The 21,131-nt window shown below is 44.0% G+C and overlaps 1 protein-coding gene across 9 annotated transcripts in view; it reads left to right on the top strand.

Moving 5' to 3' along the window:
* The window catches only part of Hmbox1 (homeobox containing 1), a 135,728-nt gene extending 115,116 nt beyond the window's left edge, over nt 1-20,612 (top strand). The window contains exons 7-11 of one of the 9 annotated variants that reach the window (XM_051160705.1): nt 14,999-15,081; nt 16,624-16,719; nt 17,901-17,989; nt 18,206-18,277; nt 19,992-20,612. In XM_051160705.1, coding sequence (XP_051016662.1) covers nt 14,999-15,081; nt 16,624-16,719; nt 17,901-17,989; nt 18,206-18,277; nt 19,992-20,129 — 478 coding nt within the window. In that variant the 3' untranslated portion in view covers nt 20,130-20,612. Of the gene's footprint in view, nt 1-14,998; nt 15,082-16,623; nt 16,720-17,894; nt 17,990-18,205; nt 18,311-19,991 lie in introns of all 9 variants that reach the window. The other 8 variants (XM_051160704.1, XM_051160703.1, XM_051160712.1 and 5 more) reach the window with 8 other exon arrangements.
* The last annotated feature ends 519 nt before the right edge of the window (nt 20,613-21,131 follow it).

Below are 21,131 nucleotides of genomic sequence, written 5' to 3'. Positions count from 1 at the left end.
CTCAAGATTATGGTTGGAGTGGGGTGGATTTAGAGGACAACATAGGGATTTAAAAATAGAAACTGACTTGAAAAGTCTTTCCAGACTTCCTTTCTGAAGTCAGAGCCTGCCAGATTCCCTTTTCTACACATGGAAGGAAGTAGCTTGACCTTCCAGCCTTACCGGATCTTTGTAAAGTCTTCTGATCCCCACCATATTATAAAGGGGCATTGTTATTTATAAAATTTACAAAACTCAGTTTTCTCACCAACTTGGTGTCGAGATTCATTGTTGGGATGGAACTGTAGACACTGCCGTTGCCAGAAAGACTTACCCACCATCTGTTGAGGGCCTTTTACCCAGCGTTTCAGTGGCATGCTTTATATGCCAGGAACCATTTCATTAGACTCGGCAGGCATATAGGCTGCATGTCGCTAGGCACGAGGGCTAGTGGGTCTCAGTGTAGCTTACCTGTGATTGAATGAGTGTGTAAGAAGGCCCCACAGCGTCAGCAGACATACCAGGCTGAGAGGAAGGGCAGAATACTACAGTATTTTTCAATTTTGTTCAAAAATTTCAGGTCTTTAGCTCAATTCAAAGATAAGTATAATGGCAGATTTAAAGTTACCCCCACTTAAATTGACTCCAAAGCCCACTTTTGTTGCTCAGTGTTGTTCCTTTGCTTGATCGTCGTACTGTGGGTTTTGTTCTGTTTTTTCTTTCACCTATAGAAATGACTCTGTGGTGGCAGGGTTGAGTCTCCTGACCTCTGCTCTGCAGTGAATGAGGACTGAAGGCATGCTGTCTGCCTCCCTGATGCTCTTCCCCTCCCTCCCTTCTGATGTCATCTCTGTTCTAGAATAGGAAATGCTGGGAGAATAAACTGTAAATTTTGGAATTAATAGGTACTGGAAGTTGAATTTTAAAATGAGTTTCTCCTCTTCCATACCCTTGTGGAATTACTCGAGTGGAACGTAATGAGCCACACCTCCTGTGCCTCTGCAAAGAGAAGGAAGTTCTCAGCGTTTACATGAGACAGCAGGAGCCTGGACATGACCTCATTTCAATCCATTAGACTATTTGAGGAAAAAAACAACAAAACTTTGCCACTTATTGACAAGTAAAGTTATCCCAATCCATTTCTCATCGCCAATAAGAAGATGAACTGTCCTTAAATGCATTTTAAAATTGGCAAATTATACTTCCTGGTTCCTTTCTGGTCAAACAGAAATAGCTAAAAGAGAAATTATCATGGTGCTTTTGAGGTGGATTAAAAGTTTCCCTGTTCCCTTGTGGATGCTTTGCCAGCAGTTGTTATTTTTAACAAACAATGGCACCCCTATTTCTCTAGTCCGTGAGCCAATTAGGTAGAACAGACAACTCTGCGCTCCTCGAACCATTCTGTAGCCATAGTCTACAAAGAAACAGAGCACAGGCGACTCCTGGCATCTGTGAGAGTCACCGTGAGGTATAATGGCTTCATAAGAGTCTCAATTTTAGATGTGTGTAAACACACTGAGGGTGGTCAGCTTCTCACTAGCTGGAAACTCTGTGGGAAACAAGTGAGCTTTTTCTTTTTAAGATTCAAATATTCCAGCTTCTACTTTGTATCAGTCCTTGTGGTAGATACTAGTGAACACTATATAACCAGCAGGATCAAAGGAGATCTTGGCTCTTGTCGTAGTTGGGGAAGGGGTGTTAGACCCTGAGGTCACAACGTACACGGGCTTGTGGTGTGGCAGGATATGGACGTGTGAGTTGGTGTTCTACTTGCTTGTCCTTTGGTTGAGGATGCTTGAATGTTCTGCTGAGGTTCATGGTACAAAGTCCACGGATGTGTTCTCTAAACTGTGCTTGGAAGTCCTGTGTACCTTAGAAATCCGGGTCATGATATAGGTCTCATACCGAGTATTCTGTTCTATTGCTTCAGTGACATGTAGACATGTAGACTAGGGCTGGATGGGTGGCTCTCTCTTACAGAAGACCTGAATTTGAGTCCCAGCTCACAGCTACTTCTAACTCCAATTCCAGAGATTCTGATGCCCTCTTCTGACTTCCCCTGGCACTGTACACGTACAAGTAAAATAAGATAAATGAATATATTTTTCAAAAGCCCAGATTTTGTTTCTATCTTGAGACTGTTAACAGTGATCCTTATGTTGACTTGCTGTCAAAATAGCTTTACTGGTTAGTTATCCATTGGAAGCTTATTAAACCTATACACAGTTGCTAAACAACCTTTCAGCTGTGGTGCAGATATTATCAGAATTAATTTGACTCTTGTTTGTTTGTTTGTTGAGACAAGGTCCCCTTATGGGCTGTCCTGGAACTACCTGTTACGTAGACCAGGATGGCCTCAAAATCAGACCAATGTGCTGCCTCTGCTTCCTGAGAACTGGGATTAAGGAGTGCTCCATCACTCCCTACCTTTTGTTGTTGTTTTTAAGAAAAGGGTGAGTTTTAGGGGTGGGGTTGTTTTCTTGTTGTTTTGAGACAAGATTCTCTATAATTTACCTTTAAAAAGGCAATTGAAGGCCCATTACCTACACTCTGTTAATTTGACTATCACCGAACATGGTCATGGACCAAAGACACAGGAAATGAGAAACTAGGCTTCAGGAAGTACCAGGATAAACTCAGACCAGCGCACCCTGATTTGTCAGATGATCTTGGCCAAAGGCAGAGATGTTATTCCAACCCTAATTCTTAAGAGTTTGTATGCTTGGTTTGCTAAATATTGAGGTGGCGGGGGGGAAGATTGATTCCTTAGGAAAAACCAGTTCTCATTTTAGGCTCAGACATTATTCTTTTAGCATGAATGTGCATTTTGCAAAAGCTTAGTATTGACCCTAAGGGGAAAAAAAATCCAAGAGACAATGCGTTGGTCTATATCAGTCATCTTTTATTGGTCTTTGTATTCTGGCACATTATTGGTCTGCCAAGTGTGAGAAGCTTAGTTCTCGACCACCTTCCAGTTCTCTCTCACAAACAAGCCTGCTTCCTGTCGGTAAAGCAGAACAGACGGCAAAAGGCACAGCCACTGCTGTTGCCGCCGGGGAAGCACATTGCAAGAGGAGCCCACCAGCCCCGATGCCCAAGAGTTTGTGAACTGTCCGCAGGGTTGGTTTCTGCTAGCTTGACTTCTGTATCACTCACACTTGGTGGTCCCTCTAGTAAGTCTGTGGGTCGGCAGAAGCAAATAGCACCCTTACATATTGTTTTCTATATTGTTAAAATGGAGAGTTGACCCAACACTTGATAAGTTCATGAGATTCGGTCAAGCTGCTTGTCACAGATAAGTGCACTTTCTTTGTTGTCCTCTTTAATGTAGGGGGACTTGCTGAGAACTCCAGAAATTCCTCCATCTTTCATGACTTGATGTCAAATGTCCCTCGGGTTCATGTGTTGGAATTCTGGGCTGAAGCTTCTGGTGAGGTTTTGGAAAGCCTAACTGGAGGAAAGGGATTTCTGGGGGATGGGTTTTGATGTTTATAACCTGGCCTGGCTTCCCTCCTCCTTTTTAACTGGTCTGCTGAAATGTGAGCAAGCTCCCAATGCCTTCCCCACCACGCTAAACTACAGTACCACCTCAAACCATGAGCCGAGGGAAGTCCTTTCTCCCATAAGTTGCCTCTTTCAGACAGCTTAGGACAGCAAAGGGCAAAGTAACTAACGCCTTTCATTCCTGGCCATCAAGGAGCCGGTAACAGCATGCTGCAAGTCCACAGAACATCTAAACATGGAATCTGCAGTATAGGTCTTTGTGAGATGGAAACCTTGGAAGGCCTCATGTCATACATGGTGTCCATAATTCTCAGCTTTGGATTTTTTTTTTTCCCTCAAACAAATTTAAAAAGGGCACCTCACCATCCTAATAAGGAGTTAGTTAGAAGCCCATAATCTCTGTGTCTGCAGAGGTATTGATGCATGTAGGTTAAGCGAATTCCACTATAGACATAGACTAGTAATGTGTGATGATAATGTAGTCCAGAATTTATTTATTCCTCTGCTGCCCAGGGAAGGAAGGTGGGTCAGTGTTGTGGTTGTCCTGTGAGTAACCAGATTTCCCTTTTCAAGGAGGTAAAGCTCCTGGATGAGATACAGCTGTGGGCCTGCAGTCAGCATGGGTCGCTCACTGTTGCCATCACATCTTCACTTCCAGGAACTCTTACAAGATTAGCAGGACCTTAGGCTAGTTGATTCATCTTTGGGGATTTGCATTGCATATCTTAAATGAAGTAAAAACAGTAGCCTATCTTTAGCCACCAATGGCCAGTCCTGTTAGGCCTTTGAGCCAAGGAACTGAGTCAGGATACCTGAGCTCCAGGCTCTGTGACCTTGAGGAAGACAGTTCTTTCTCCTTTCGTCCCATCTATGAATTCCATGCCCTTACTACAGGTGGAAGACGCTGACCTACTGACAGTTCCTTTTAACTCTTTGATTCCCTGTCAGGGTCTGCTCTATGGTCTGTGGGCTTCCATGTGCATTTATGGATGAGGACCTGCAAAGTCATCTTCTGTCTTTAATCTTTCTATGGGCGGATGCTAATTTTTCTGTTTAAAACTCTTCTTTTCACCAGCTTTTCTGTTCTAAGTTTTAAGATGCTGCCAAGCTGTGAAAACATACAGCTGCCTCTGGAACAGAACTCATTTGTATTTTAGCTTTTCTCTTCACGTACACCTTTTAAAAGGTTGATGTGGGGAGAGCCGCTATTTATTCTATGCTGCCTGTAGAATTAAAAATGAGCTCATCTGTAAAAAGGCATTAGTGTAGGATGGCTTCTGCTTGCTGAACTCTAGTGTGTTTGCAAAGCATACTCTTAAATGTTGCTAAAAGGTACAGGGCAAGCTAAGAAACTTTATTGTTTAATAATTATGTAACGTTGCACTTCTCTTATAAGATCGCAAACTATCTTTTCAAATACTGGCTTTTGCATTATAAAGTTACTGTATGACTGATGTATAAAATGTGAGGAAATACAAGATCTAAAGTAGAAAATGAGCCCTATCACTTGGTAATTGTTAAGACTGACTGTGTTTTCAGTTGTATCTCTGTATGTTATGCACACACCTTTTTAAATAGCAGAGACGTATGCTGGCTGTGTACTTTTATATTAACTCATTACATGACCTTTTAAGCATCATTTTCTTATGATCTACCAAGAGAATATGCTGTAGTATATGCACATTTAAGTTAGCAATTGTCGGAGCTGGAAAGATGGCTCAGAGGTTAAGGACACTGACTGCTCCTCCAGAGGTCCTGAGTTCAATTCCCAGCTACCACATGGTCACTCACAACCATCCATAATGTGATCTGATGCCTTCTGCTGACCTGCAGGTATATGTGCAGACAGAGCACTGTATACATAATAAGTAAATAAATAAAATCTTTAAAAAAAAAAAAAAAAAAAAAGTTAGCAATTGTCTATTCCGGGCCTAACTTCAGTGAAGGCCAGACGAATTCAGAGTTACGGCCATGATGGCATAACTGCACAGTTGGTTATGCTTCCAGATTGCAGGCAGGACGCTAGCTAGAGTGTGTGAGTAGCAGGTGCTTAGATTTGAGAGAAGCCTGCTAATTGCTTGTTTGTTGTTTTCTTCTCTTGTTTGCTTGTTTTGAGACAACAATTCGCTGTGTGGCTCAGGCTAGCCCTGAACTGACATGCTCCTGCCTTAGCCTCCCAAGTGCTGGGATTATAGGTATGAACAACCCCACCGGGCTTTACCTTCAAGCTCACTGTAGCTGAATATGACCTCCAGGTGGGGAGAGCAGGTTTATTACCAGGCTGATCTCTACATGCCTGGTTCGCGCTATGTTTTTTTTTTTTCGTTAGACATTTTATTTTAATTTTCATTTATCTTGCTCTTATAAATAATACATAGATACTTTTATGTTAACTTACCTAACTGGCTACTACTTATATATAGGAAATTCTCATTTTTAAAAATGGTTTTTATGTATTTATATGTACAATATGATTTTTACTTTTATTAACATTTATTTATTATGCAAAATAGGTTTGTTATGGACTTCTATAAACCTATATAATATTCTTTGATCATCTTCAATCCCCTTCTATCATATTCTGCTTCCCCTGTACTGTTCCCCTTCTATTGCTAAGCCCTCTTTCTACATCTGTGCATTATCTCTGTTGGTTTCTTTTCTTTAATTATTAATATTACATGTGTATGCACATACAAATACATAAATACAAACTTCTGAGTCCATTTAACATTGCTCATATGTATGCTTTTCAGGGCTGACCAGTGGTATTGGATAGCCAATTTGGGGCTCATCTCTGGGGAAAACTGGTTCTCCCCATCTCAGCAGTCATTGATGACTGATAGGTTCTCATCTAGGGCTTAGGCCCTGTGAGACCCCCATCTATGCTGGCATGTCAGCTGCTGTTGTCGTTGTTAGGTCTTGTTGAGATTTCTTGGGCACAGCTCCCATGTCATATATAGAAGGCACAGTCTCCTAGCAGACATCCTGGTCTTCTGTGGCTCTGGCAAATTTCCCAACCCTCTCTCCTCGATGTTTCCCGAGTCAGGCATAGGGTCTGTGTTATATAGTAGGCACTGGGCACCCTATCAGTTCTTCTTCACTTTGAGCAGGTGTGGCGTTGTGTAATAGTCTCCATCTCCTGCAAAAAGAAGCTTCTTTAATGAGGAATGAAAGCTACATTTATCTGTGGGTATAAGAGTAAGTATTGGGAAGTGAGAGAACGATTGTAGTGGTTTTGGAAAGTAGCTATAGTAAGTTATACGTTCTGTGGGCTCGCCAGCCACAGGTAGTTAGCTATGTCTGCACTTTCAGGCATGAATTCCTTCCCATTAAATGGCCCATAAGTACAGTTAGACAGCTATTGGTTACTGCCATGATAAAAGTGCCACTATGTATCTTTGCGGTGTCTTGCTATGTTGTTTACTGTTGTGCTTCATAGGGGTCTTAGCTGGGTAGGACTATTGATTGCTTTTCTGTCTTGGCAGCTCACATGACACTTTCCAGTACTAGTCCACAGGGAGGATGCTTCTGGATCAGATCCAGTTCAATTCTTCCAAGTCCTGTTCCCAAGTCCATAGTGTCCTCAGCAATAGGAACTTACCTTCAGATTCTGAGAAGCAACTAAGGGAAACAGCAATTGCCTGTATTATTTTGGGAGTTGCTTGAAGTCACTGAACAACAACTTAAACAGAGGTTTCTCATACTGGTACTGGGGTTTTTGTTGTCTGTGGCTCTTGGAGGGAAGAATTATCAACCTCCACAGGTAGCATAACTTCATGTGTGTGTGTGTGCGTGCGCGCGTGTGTGTGTGTATTCATTTATGTGTATGTGTGTACATATGAAATATGTAATTGTAGGGGAACATAAAATAATGATTCCTTCATCCTTCCCCCTCACCACTACCACTACCATTTCCCCTCATTCTACCTGCTGTTCCCTCTCACCCAGAAACTTCCTTCGCAAATAGTATCGGAAAGAAACTGGGACTCAAAAGTCAAAAGACCTGATCTAGTTAGTTCTATAGCCTTGGGAATGTAGCTTGTACTGTCCCATTTCAAACCCTAACCCTAACCCTAGTGAACAATCTTTAAGGCCCCTAATTGTCCCAAGACCAGGCTCAGTGATGGAGTCGTGTGTACAGCAGAGTTCTAGCTCTGCCCTGTTTCCCTCTGGCCACAAACCATTTCATGAGAAAATTTTAAGGTATGATTAGTCTTGGAAGAACTTTGATATGCTTTGAAGAAAAGGTATAATATCATTTTAAAAGATCTAAAGTAAATGGAAAAAGTATTAGGCCTTTATCAATCACAAAGCTAGATCCCCTTCTTCGGGAATGCTTTCTCATCTACGTCATCTCTGCCTTTACCCCACTGTATAAGAACAAGCAGAAGAAATGAAAACATGTTAGTTGTTGTGTTGCTAAAGATCATTTCACACATAGATACTCTCAAATAGGAGGTAGGACGAATAAATCCACACAGAATTGTGGGTAGTAGGAAACCTTCCTGAAATCATATTCTAGATAACTAAAACTGTGAGACTGCAGTTCTTTGCTTCAGGGGACACAGAAGGATATGTCAATGGATGTGGCTTTAGCCCTTCTCAGGATTGGACACAAAGGGAAGAGTCCTCTGGCTTCTATGACTTAAGCGTTCCTGAAACAAAAGTGCCTCAGGAGCATTGCCATTTGTTCCTAGCTTACAGTTTCTTATTTTGTACTTTATTTTGCTACTTTTCATTCAAATTCTTTCCCATCATCATATAGCAAAATAGTCATTTGAATTCTCTATGGGAAGACATGCACTGGTCACTCAGCTGACTGTGTCCTTTGTCATGTGCAGTGTCACTTTATGTTGCTACCCTCAGGCATACACTTACCTTTCTTTCCCTTTTGTATATTACAGAATGTTTAGGGCTGTAAGCATTTCCAATAGAAAGAAGAGAGTTTGAAGTTCTAAGGTTTTCTTTCCAGTGTCCTTTAGAAATGTAACAGCCAAGCTGTCCTACAGTAGAAATGGTTTGGGCATGCTGGGCGTGGTGGCACATGCCTTTAATCCCAGCACTCGAGAGGCAGAGGCAGGCAGATCACTGTGAGTTTTGAGGCCAGCCTGGACAGCCAAGGCTACACAGAGAAACCCTGTCTCGGAAAAAAAAAAAGAAAGAAAAAGAAAGAAAGAAAAAAGAAATGGTTTGGGTGGTTTTGGTTTTTGTTTGTTTGTTTGTTTGTTTGTTTACAAAAAGCAAACCAAAATACAACTAAAAGTTCAAGTTCTGGGAGATGAATAATGTATCGTTATCAAACTGTCGCAGGAGCATGTGGCTGCCACACTGAAGGGCCCTGCCTCCTTTGTCTTCACGCCTCACCCTGCTGCATGATTTCTCTATAGCTGTTGCCACAGCTACACACATGACTTCTGTGTCCATGACCACAGGAACTGTCGCTCTACAACGCACTTTGACCCTCACATGTCCCTACTTTAAACCATGGCTCCAAGACGCCTAAAGAGTTGGTTCAATTCTTCACAGTGTGGACTCAGTTTTTTCTTCGCTTTGGTCTGATGCCCCATCTCGGGCATCATGTACTCAGGCTGTGTTGGACTCCTCCCAAGTTCAATGCCACAGGCTCCCTTAGAATTCCTTTACTTTGCCTCTCGTTATCTCACTGTGCCCAAATCCTTGCTCAGAAAACTCTGGTCTTTTCCTTGAGACCCTGTACAACCATCAGTCATGCCTGCAACTGCTGCGGTTCCGTTTACAGTTCTCTATTTCCTTCTGTCTGCTGTGACCACGCTGGAAGTTTTATCTGGTTCATCTTGCCACCCCTGGTGGACAGTTACCTAGTAACCTAGGGCTTTGTTTTAGGGTGGTTAATGAGTGATTAAAGAATTACAGACATTCGCCTATTTGCTGTCTTTCTTGATAGTTCAGTTTGGTCACATGTCATTAAAAAGAAACACTATTCTGATGTAATTATAGTCATGTATGTCTCCACTGCTTACACCACCAAACATACCTGAAGGAGACACCGTGGAGCATGCTGGGACCTGAAACTATCTGCTAGAAGCGCTGTGCCAGTTCTGCAAAAAGCCTCACTTGGAGCCTCTGCTGTCTCTTCATCCCAGATTCCTTTTTTCCATTCCTTAATGCATTTCTTTATCTACACATCTATTGAATAAACAGACACACATTTGTTAGTCTCTGCTATGGCCAACCAGACTCCCTGTGTGAGTAACTGGAAACATGGCCGTTTTTTTTCTTTGATGCTTCCCTTTTCTCTTCATTTCCTTTCACCAAGCATGTAAGGGAAGCCCCAGGGCTTTTGTTACAGTAGACTAATCAATATGGCACAATCCTGGGCATGTGCCCTACTGCCCCAGCAGGGTGAGAGCTCCTTGCGTTGATATTTATCCTTTGTCAGATGTTTTCTCTGACTCTGTAGTTCTCAATGTACTCGGTTGTCACCTAATTTTCTTTTTATTTCCTGCAGTATTGGGGTTCTTGTCCAGGAAACCCTTGTTCATTCTTGTGTCCTAAAATACTTTCTAATTTTCCTTCTAGTGGGGTCTTATGGCTTCAAGTCTTATATTTGTTTAATTTTTATTTGAGTATTTTCTTAACTAGTGAGAGTGGTGTCCAGTTCATTCTACTTACACACAAGGTTTTGTTAGACAGAATGGAATAATGTCGTGGTTGCTAGCTAAACCTATAGTTCCCCTGAAGAAATGATGGGTAAGACCCGACCCGCCATCACAAGCGTACCTCACCTCCTGTTGAAGAAGTGGTAGGTACTAGGTAGGAAGGGGTATTGGAATCTTAACAAATTTCTTTTGCTCATCCAATGAAATGATCATACAGTTTTGTCCTTCACACTGCGGGAGGCTGTGTCGTGTTCAGGGATTTTTGTGTATTGAAACTCTCATCCCTGGAATGTCTCCTACTTGGTTGCAATGAAGTCTTTTTAATGTGTTAGTTGTTCCAGCATTCTGTTGACTGGTTGCTTGCTGAAGGTTTTGGGAGGTTTTGATTGTTTTCCTATGGTCACCCGGGTTTTGGGCTAATGCCAGCTTGTTAAGTGAATTTAGGAAAGCTCCTTCCTCTTTAGATTTTGGAGTGATTTAAGAAGAATTAGTGTGAATTCCTTACGTGTTAGCCAGAGCTCAGCAGTGAGGCTGAGCAGAACATTCCCTAACCATAAAGACGATGGGCTGGACACTAGTTAAGAGCACTGACTGCTCTTCCAGGGACCAGTTCATTTCCCAGCACCCACATGACAGCTCAGAGCCATCTGAAAGTGCAGTTCCAGGGAACCACCACCCTCTTCTGACCTCTGCAGGCACTGCACACATGTGGTGCACAGCATGTACACAGACAAACGTTCATACATATAATTTTATTTTAAAAAACCAATTTGTAACAGAGAAAAGGATTACCTTTTTTTTTTTAAATGAAGCTTAAAACTATATGAATAAATTCTCTTGATTTGGGAGAAGTTACTGGGGTCTTTTTTACTCCAGCCTTCATTGTATGAAATTAAAGCCTAGAGATACTGAGTCAGTGTAAATTCTAAAACTTTGACTCAGTAAAAGACATTATGCCATGAATAACTGAAAATTTTTATTTAGCATCTTAAACTAGTATGGTTTTTTTCTGTTAGTTGCTGCAGTCACAACACTAATGCCTTCTACCTGAGCCCAATCCACTTTTAGAGCATGAAGAATTGTTTACAAAATTGTGTTAATCATCAAACTAGTTCTTAATTATTCCAGTGTTTCCCTGAGGTCCTTTTATTATAAAAATGGTGTCCATTCATTTCAAAAACTCTGGAGAGAATTCTGTGAGGCAGATTGTGAAAGTCAGCCATGTCACCGGCGTTTGCTTATTTCCGGCTCTGTGTACTGGTCTTGCTCCTCAGAGATAAGGGCTTCTGACAGCTGCGCGTTCTGCATCTGCGCCGAGCAGTGCAGGCCTGCAGTCCCAGCGTGCGTGATGGCTGAGCTTGAGTCTGACTTGGGCCCTGGCTCCAGGAGGAGGAGGAGGAGGAGGAGGAGTGGGAGGAGGAACACGATGAAAGAGCTGTGAGGAAGGAATAGATGAGCTCCTGTAGAACTCACTGCAGAAAGAAAATTCATTTCTCAGGCCAGTGTGCCCTGGGGGTGGGGGGTGGGGTAGACCAGATTTGCATTGGAGAAAAGCAAAAGGCAGGTGTTCTGCCAGAGAGGGGCACAGGCCTTTTATGTATATAGCAACCACGCAGAGATGGGGGGGAGGGGCACGCTGAGCCTCCATAGTAAACTGTTGAAAACCTTTGAACAGGACAGTGGTGTAACCTAAAGAAATGTGTCAGGAATAGTATCAGATACTCCAGTGCCAGTCATGGGCGTTCAGGTCATCTGACTAGAGAGTTATAAAGTATACTGGCCACAGAGTTGTCGCTTATATCTAGGTTTCAGTAGCTACTCTATTCCATCCAGTCTGGCAAAGCCTTGATTGTCAGGCACACCTTACTGTACGCCATGCCGGTGAGGGAGTAAAGAGGGAAAAGCTGCCATTTAGTTTTAAAGATAGTACCAGTTAGGAACTGTGTCCTGATTTCAGAGATCACAATAATAAAGAAACGTGCATCATAAAACCAGTGAAATAAGATCATTACATGATATAGAGAAAAGCCGAGAAATGCAAGAAAAAAATTGAGAAAATGAAAAGGAGAAGGGGATACAATCAAGGACAAGTAGAGAAGTTGACCTTGAAAAGGAGGGTGATTTATGCTTCCTCTGCTATGAGAAAAGAAATGAATAATGGCCCGGAGAAGTCTAGCAGCTAAGAAGCTGAAACATCTAGCAAACTGATAACAGTGAAGGCAAGGTCATCTTCGGAGAGGGTGACTGCGGTGGCTTTGAGGGCTGAGACTTGAGAGTGAAAAGGTTTCAGACAAGCGAGGCATAAAAGATTCCCCCCAGAAATGAAGGGGCCAGTTCAGATTGCAAAGGAAAGAAACCACTTGGCCCTATTTGTGGTGTTCAGGAACACTTGGTACCCCGAACAGGAGGGAGTAAAATGAAATTACTGTCTGCAGTGTGGGAGGTTGGCAGGGCAGGAGCACAGACAGAAAATTGACTAGCGCAGGGTCTTCTCAGACAAGTTTGGCTTCTCTGCCATTTGGGTTAGAAGTGAGGAGCCGGGCGTGGTGGCGCACGCCTTTAATCCCAGCACTCGGGAGGCAGAGGCAGGCGGATCGCTGTGAGTTCGAGGCCAGCCTGGTCTACAAAGTGAGTCCAGGATGACCAAGGCTACACAGAGAAACCCTGTCTCGAAAAAACCAAAAAAAAAAAAAAAAAAAAAAGAAGTGAGGGATATGGCTAGAAGTAATAGACTTTTTTTATTTTGAGGGAGAGAAACAAATACAGGATTAGTGATTATAGAGAAGATAAAGAGTAAGTTTGGAAGAGAAGTAGACACATAGGAAGGTATTGACTGGAGAATTCAGAATTTTAGAATTCAGAGCAATGTGTTTAAAGATGTGTTTTCTTCTATCTCTCTTGTTTGAAAACTGGTCAGGCTCTTTACTGATTTCAGCTGATGGCCCTTCATTCTTAGAGGGCAGAACAAGTCCATCAAAGCTTGCCCCCTCCCTCTGAAGAAGTGATAAGTACTAGCATTGTCTCTTAAGCTGGTGTTCCTAACACACTGTTCTTCTCCATGCCCAGAATTCCCATCGCCTCACCTGCCGCCTCCCCTTTACAGTTGCTAGTCCCCAAGTCCCAGTTCTGGCTCTCCTGTGACATCTTTCCAGGTGCCTCCCATAATCCTGAACACACTGCAGTGTTCACAAGTCCCCCTCTCTCAAGTAGATTGTGAGCTCCTTGAAGCCAGAAACCAGCTATTTCCTTTGCCCCACAGTGCCAAGCACATATTAAGTCATTCAGATCTACTTGGAGAATTTGGGGTGAGTGAGGCTGTTGGGTGACATTTCAGTTGTTGCTGTGTGTTCCGGTCACCTGGCTGTCATTGTTACTGAGTCTGCTCCAGGTGAAGCTGTGGGGCTTCCGTGGCCTAACAGAAAGTTAGTTCAAGTAAACACAGAGGCCCAGACAGCGTGGATGTGGAACAACTGTGAGAGTGGACGCCTGGAAGACTCTTAGGGTGAACACTAGTGCCCAAGGATCATGCAGGAGCAGATGCTTACTTTGTGGGAAAGAGCAAGGAACAGGGTAGAACATGGGCAAAGACAAGAGTGAAAGCAAACAGTTGAGAGGCTGCTGTGTTAGAAGAGACAGTGGGGACGTGAGGCAACAGTTTACAGGGACCCATATAGAGACCTCAAGGGAGGACAGGGCAGCAGTGCTCAGGCTAGGGGTCTTAGGAGGGGAGAGGACGACTCTGGGGCATCTGTGCAGTGAGTGGTCTTTTCCCCCAGTGCTGACAGGTGTGAGAAGGGAGCGAGACTTATTTTCAGGAAAGGGACACCCCCGAAGAAATGGTGAATACTAGGATCCAGTGAAAGTCGCCGCCTGATTGTCAGTCTCCAGGCTCAAGGCCTGAAAGTTCTTAAAGTTTAGTGATATCAGAAGTAGCTTCACTTCTTTTCTCTTCTCTTCCTGATTGAGCAAGCCCTGAGTTTTAGTACTGTTGAACTATACAGCAGTGAAATGTGGAAGGATCAGCCTGCTGCTGACGCCTCTGTTACCCACATAAGACAGGCCCACAAGAGCTCATTCTCCGCATTTTCCCTTGTATGTTATTCTGCAGATTGTTTTTCCCACTTAGGAATATGCTGTAAACATCCGTTCAAGTCAGTGGACAGAATCTAAATTATTTTCTTCCTAGTTGTTTAAAAATAACTGTACATAAAGATAGATGCCCCATAATTTGTTCTGCCATCCCCTTGTTGATGGATAATTGGGTAATTTTCAGGTTTTGCTACTACCCAAAAAAAAAAAAAAAGGTTGTGTTGACACCGGTGCTTCAGCAGCATGACCCGTATGGCTCTGTGACTTCAGTCATGCACACCAAACTAACACATGTACATTGTATACTGACCGTCCTCCTTACTTCATTGCCCTCCCTTTTCTTAGCTTTCCCCTCCCATAATTCCTCTTGGTTCCCCTAGTCGGTTTTACTTCTGAAGTCATGTCAAATGCACATCCACAATTTTATATATCTATGCAAGATAAAAAAAAAATACACACGAGAGTAGGCATGGTGTCTCTGTCTGAGGCTAGCTTGATTCAGTTGGCGTGATCATCAGCAGGTGGGTCTTGTAATGAAGCACAGCAGCATGTAGCCACCAGCCACAGCAATTTCAGTTAAGTGAAAGGCAAGCCTCTCGCTTCCATAGGCCTCCTTTCAGGAGCACAGTAGGCACATAAGTTACCCGCCTGAGCACAGTACAGTCTGTTTCTAGCCTCCAGAAAGTTCTTCTGGACATTCTGGATGACACCAAAGTTATGTCTTAAAAGAAGACATCTTAACGAGCGCATTTTAAAGTAGAATGTGTCTTTGCCGGTTGCCCCTGCAGTTACTTCAATGAGAACCAGTACCCAGATGAAGCAAAGAGAGAAGAGATTGCCAACGCTTGCAATGCAGTCATACAGAAGCCAGGTAAGGGGGAGCACAGAGCGCAGCGCTCAGCTGTGTTGAGAGGTCTGGACAGCTGCCCTCCTAACGCAGGCCCCAGCCCAGTGGTCGCCACGTAGTGCTTCTGACGTTACCATGACGTGAATCGAGTGCTCACACACAATAACTCGACATGAGATTTAAGGCATGGAATTTTTTTTTTAATTATGGATTTGTTTTTATTTAGCATAAACTTATCAATTCTGAAATAACCATAAAGTGTGAAAATTCAAGTGAGTTTTGTTAATACAAATATGTAAATCCGGGTTGTTGTTTTTTTCACAGTTGCTCTAAAATTATGTGATCTGTATTCCTTTGAGGGAAAGCTCTTCGGGGTTGGATTCTATCTGCTTCCCACATTGGGATGACTTCTGCATAGCTAAGGGAGACATGGTGGTTCCCTTTTAAAGTGTCCTTTGGGAGTCCACAGCTGCTCTGCTACTTCCTATGTGTCCTATTCCTTGTGTATTTAAGAGACTTAGCACAAGCGCCCATTTCCTTAAAATGACCAGCTGGTTCCCATTTGGCCACTTGTTTTAATGGCTTAAGGGCTGTACGAATCAGTTTTATACAGCAAAGGGGGATTAACTTCTTTTAGAAAGTGACTTCTATCATTATCTACCCTTACATGCTCAGTTCCACCCTCAGAGGAATCTGTTCCCTGCATGCACAGGGCTACAGCCCCAGTGCAGAGATTTGCTCCCGCTGAAAAACTCAGATTAAAAGCTTAAAACAAGAGCATGAGAGAGGAGGGGACAGTGCTGCTTACCAGTTAGCACCCTGTCTCCATAAAAATTAACTGTGGTGGCCAAGAAGACCATAACTACAATCTAACCTGAGTTAGAACAGTTCAGCTGTGGATGCTCACATGCCTTCAAAGCTACATGTGTCTCATGTCCTCCATAACATAGAGCATGCATCCTAATCAGGAAACTAAGGACCAGAACACCAGGAAACTAAGTCATTTTTTTTGTGATCCATGCACTTCTATGAAGAACATCCCTCCCAGTGAGGTGTGGTGGCACACACCGTTAATCCCAGCACTCAGGAGGCCAGAGGCAGGCAGATCTCTGAGTTTGAGACCAGCCTGGCCTTCAGAGAGAGTTCGAGAACAGCCAAGGCTACATAGAGAAACCCTGTCTTGAAAACCCAAAACAAAACAAAACAAAAACAAAAACCCATCCCTCTGAGTGATGCTAATTAAATGACCCCTCCTCCAGGATACCAACATGGAAACTGCAGTCTGATTTAGAACCCTAGTAATGTACCTTGTAGAATGTTTTATTACTGAGTGTGTCTTCCTGAGTTGAAGCCTGCCTTAGCAGTGCTTTCATTTATGTGTCTGCTCACTCAGTGATGACTTCAGTGGATTCTCAGCACTGAGCAGTGTTAGAAAAGATCCTCCTACCTGTTATTTTAGCAGTAAGTCAAATCAAAGCAACGTTTAGCAGGGAAATGTTTCTTAAGAACAGTTCACTCTTGGATCCAAGATACAGATTACCTGAATTTCGTTGCATGCATTCACAGGCAAAAAGCTGTCTGACCTGGAACGAGTTACCTCTCTGAAAGTATATAATTGGTTTGCTAATCGGCGAAAGGAGATCAAGAGGAGAGCCAATATCGGTAATGTATCAGGGAGACTGCGTTGTCTCATGAGATTAGAGATGTGATGTTACGAGCGGCAGGTCTAAGCAAGCGCAGCACTTGGGTCTGACAACAAGCACCATTGCTTCTCCTCATTGCTTTTTTTAATAGAAGGTCAGTGTTACCTGCACTGTTGTATTTATATGTTAACAATGACTTTGTTATTTATAAAGCTAGTTGCTCTTTGTTCTAGAATGTAGAATTAACCCTGAGCGATGTGTTACTCATGTGGCTCATATTAAGGGCTTCTGTGGGTTCTCGAGAAGAGTTGTGAAGCTCCCAGCCTGCTGGTTACTGCTGCAGCTGTGGCCTAGACACTAAGAAACATCTGCTTGGCAGCTGGAGTGGACTCAGCAGCGAGAAGTATGGCAAAGCAGCCAGAAAGGGCACTTCAGAGATCTAGCCGTTCAGGGTGTGCTTATTGCTATACACTGTGTTGTATACTACAAACAGTTTCAATTGGCTAGCAAGAACTTAATAAAGCTAGACGGTGGAAGACAATGTAAAAGTGCCCCAGGGGAAAACAAGCAGTCAACTGAAAAAAAAAGAGAGAAGAAATGACAGGATTTTGTCCTATTCAAAGCTGTAGTAAAAGTAAGAGATTTGAATGGATAAGATAGGAGTAAAATATTCATTTAAGCCTCTGAGGTTGTATTTCTGGGGCTGGGACAGCACAGTGACAGAAACGACCTGGTTTTGATCCCCAGCACCACAAGACTGCCATTCATTTGTGAAAATACTTCTTACTTGTCATTCCAGTTCTCAGATGCTTTGCACAGCCCCTTCAGGGCAGCTGTGACATAGTTTTATGACGTACCCAACAGTCTAGGTCGGTTGCTTAGTGTGGGTAGAAGCCAGGCCTCTGCCCCGAGCTACAGAGTTGAAGTTCTCCCATGTACAGATCATTGGAAACTGATTGCTCGGGCTGGAGAGGTGGCTCACAACCATCTGTAATGTGATCTGATGCCCTCTTCTGGCCTGCAGGGGTACATGCAGGCAGAACACTGTATACATAATAATAAATAAATAAATCTTTAAAAAAAAGAAAGAAAGAAACTGATTACTCATGGTCTGATTTCCTCACCATAAAAGTCATCATCAGCCACTGTGATGAGGCATCAGATAATTTAGGGACCTTTTTGCTTTTTTCGAAGAAGCAGCAATCCTGGAGAGTCATGGGATTGATGTACAGAGTCCAGGAGGCCATTCCAACAGTGATGACGTGGACGGCAACGACTACTCCGAGCAGGTGGGCCGGGGGGCTGAGTGAGGCCTTGGTTACAGAGTGGCAGGGCAGTGGCGACCCGAGCCCAGCGGGGAGGTGGGGGAGCAGCCGGGGCCCCTCCACTCTGCTCATGTGTCTAGTTAGATTTCCATGTGGTTGGAAAGGACTGTGGTAAGACTGTTGTCCTGTTAAATCTGTGAGTAATCTATCCACCCCTGTGGGTTTATTGTCACACAACAGGACACTTGGCAAGCACGCAATGGGGAGGAGGAGGAGGGAAGATGTTCAGAGGGAGGCAGAGAAGCAGAGAAGGTAGAAGAAGACAGGAGGATCTGACCCAAACAAGCAAGTTACACCACTTACCACACACACAGTGTTTGAGACGCACTTAGGGGCACGCGGGCAGCTGTGCCGATGCCTACCCATGGACCATGACGGCACAACAGAAGGCCCCGCCCACTCCAGCCCCATTACAATGGGAACCTTCATGCCCAGAGGAGTGGCTAACTGGAGTCTCTCTGCTCATTGGCACACTCCTGTTGTGATAAATACAATACCTGCATGCTTTCTCATCTCATCCTGGGGTGCTCTGCATTGCTTGGGGAAAGTGTATTTAATCGTAGTCACTGTATGGAATAAGCCAATGGCTATAATTGGGAGAGTCCCCCATCACAAACATATTGACAGATTTCATTGACGTTTTCATAGGATCTAAGTTTCATTTCCACTGGGAATTTAAAGAACACAGTCCCTTCCCTAGACTCTAGGAAGAAAGCGTTTGCTCCTTCTTTCTTCTGGTGGTTTCCTTATCCATCAGCCTGCCACATTCTTCATTCTCTTGGTTTTTCATTGCCTCCATGTACTTCAGAAGGGTGTGTGAGTCTCTGCAGATTTCTTCTTAAATCTAAAAGCAAGAGTGACACAGTAGCACCTGTGTGCCCCAGCAGATGATCTGACTGCAGCCCCCACCTAGAGCACCAGTTCTCCAAGCGCAGCTCCACCCTCGTCTCACGACAGTGTGCTCCTCCTTTCTTGTTGCAGACAGTCCTGTTATTTTTCAGCTGACCCACATAGATGGGTCATTTCCATCTTTTTTTGCAGATGCCGTAAGGGCAGCACATTATATGCTTTCCCCCCGCCCCCCAAGGGACTTACTCTTTCCAAAGCTCTTAGATACAGAGCCCCCTGAAGATTTGACAGGTGAGAAACGCCCCTTATCTGCGATGGCACCTTCAGTGCCTGGCACACACCCTGCAAGGACAGCTTCCTTCACAGCGTCACGTCTCTGTTATCTGGGTTGGGTTTGGTTTGGTTTTGGAACTTGGCAGTCAGGTCTCCCACCTCAGCCTGGGAGTGCTGGGGTTACAGGCATGTGCCACTCTGCCTGTCGGCAGCTTTACTGTTTGATGTGTGGAGCTCAGAGGGTGGAGAGCGTCACTTAGTCTACATGGGACATGGCGCTTGCGACTTGTATGACTGAGGACCCTTCCCTGACCTGTGAGCTGTAGGACTACATTCCCTCTGCTTTTCTCAGCAGCGACACACCTTGGCTTCCAGTAGCCACTCAGTAGCTTTGTGGAGTTAGGAGTGCACTAGGTTGGGTTGTATCTGCAGCAAACAGAAAAAAAACCAGATTGCTAGTTTATTTTAATCACTTCAGTTTTGGTCACCATTAGCATTTTTTTGATAGAATAAATACATTCTCAGAGCTGTAGAGATGGCTCAGCCGTTAAAGGCTAGGCTCACAACCAAAAATATAATAATAAATAAATTCTCAGTGGGAAAAAGAACAGAACAAATCATTTTAGTCCTTTCTATTTGTTGAGTAACAAAAACATTAGAAGTCTCTGGACCTACGTCCATTCAGTGTCTACTTAAATACGACTCACCTGCACCATGAGATGCACTCAACCTTTCCTCCACAGATGCTCTGTCCCCTGCACGGCACCCCTGCATGCCTTTTGGTGAGCTTGAGAATTGTTACCAGCCAACGAATAACACTCATTTCTTATTTCTACACATCTAGGATGACAGCACGAGCCATAGTGACCACCAAGATCCCATCTCATTAGCTGTGGAGATGGCAGCCGTCAACCACACTATCTTGGCATTGGCCCGGCAGGGAGCCAATGAAATCAAGACAGAGGCCCTGGATGATGACTGATCAGGGAGGATTAAACAGTTAACTTAGATTAGACGTAGCACCTTAGCAGACTTTCCTCGGTCCTTACCATGTGTTCTTACAGTATAACTTACAGTTTCTTGTATGTCAGGTAGCCGTTAGGGTCTTGTTCTGTGAAGATGGCATGGTGCCCTCAGCCTTTGCATATATTCTCTCAGTATTAAAATCCCAGTATGTAAGAACCAAACAAACAGACTTCCCTGTCCCAGGCCCCGAGGCTAAAACAATCTCGCTGCTCCGTCTTAGCATTCCAAGAAAGTGCTTCCAGGTATGTAGACAACCCTCAGTTCTCCAATGTTAGGCTCTGTGTAAAATCCTGGGTACCTTTAGATTCACGTAACACTAGGCTGTACCCCGTTCCTGCCCTAAGACTGATAGGATGCAAGCTGAGGTAGTGATGCAGGACCAACCAACACCATCCGGATGTATCCGCCGAGTGCAAGGAACACTAGAGCCCGCCTCAGCGTGAGATTCACTGATACAGCTGCAATAAGCCGCGCCTCCTAGTCACAGCGTGGCGAGGCTCCACTTCTCTGGGTGCTGTGCTAAGAATGCTATTGGAATCCCAGGCTCAGGTCTTGGTTAATGCTAACACGCCCAAACAGGCATCCTTCCCTCTCACAAGCTGTGTGACCCAGTAGATAACATACTGCCTTCTGCCTTTGGGACCACAATTCTAAAACAAAAAGGACAAAACAACCAAGTTCCAAGAAGCAAAGCCCAGCTTGAGAGCCGTAGGGAAAAGCATGAGCTGAGTGTCGGGCAGTGCTGAGCCCAGGTCTCAGAGCCGCTACACATTCCACAGCGTGGTGCCAGCGCCTGCCTGGGAAAGTGCTGGAGACATCATGGAAGTTGCTTTGCCTCTTCTTGGTGCCCCCCTCCCTGCTACCAAAAAAGGTCTTTAAGGATAGAGCTGAGGTCAGAAATGAGTGAAAGTGAAAGAGCAGGCTTTGTACCCATCACCTGGAGTCCACCCTGAGTTGG

Source organism: Acomys russatus, chromosome 18 (assembly GCF_903995435.1).
Source record: "Acomys russatus chromosome 18, mAcoRus1.1, whole genome shotgun sequence".
Taxonomy (NCBI): Eukaryota; Metazoa; Chordata; class Mammalia; order Rodentia; family Muridae; genus Acomys; species Acomys russatus.
Note: the sequence above shows the minus strand (reverse complement) of the source record. Positions and strands in the feature narration are given on the sequence as shown.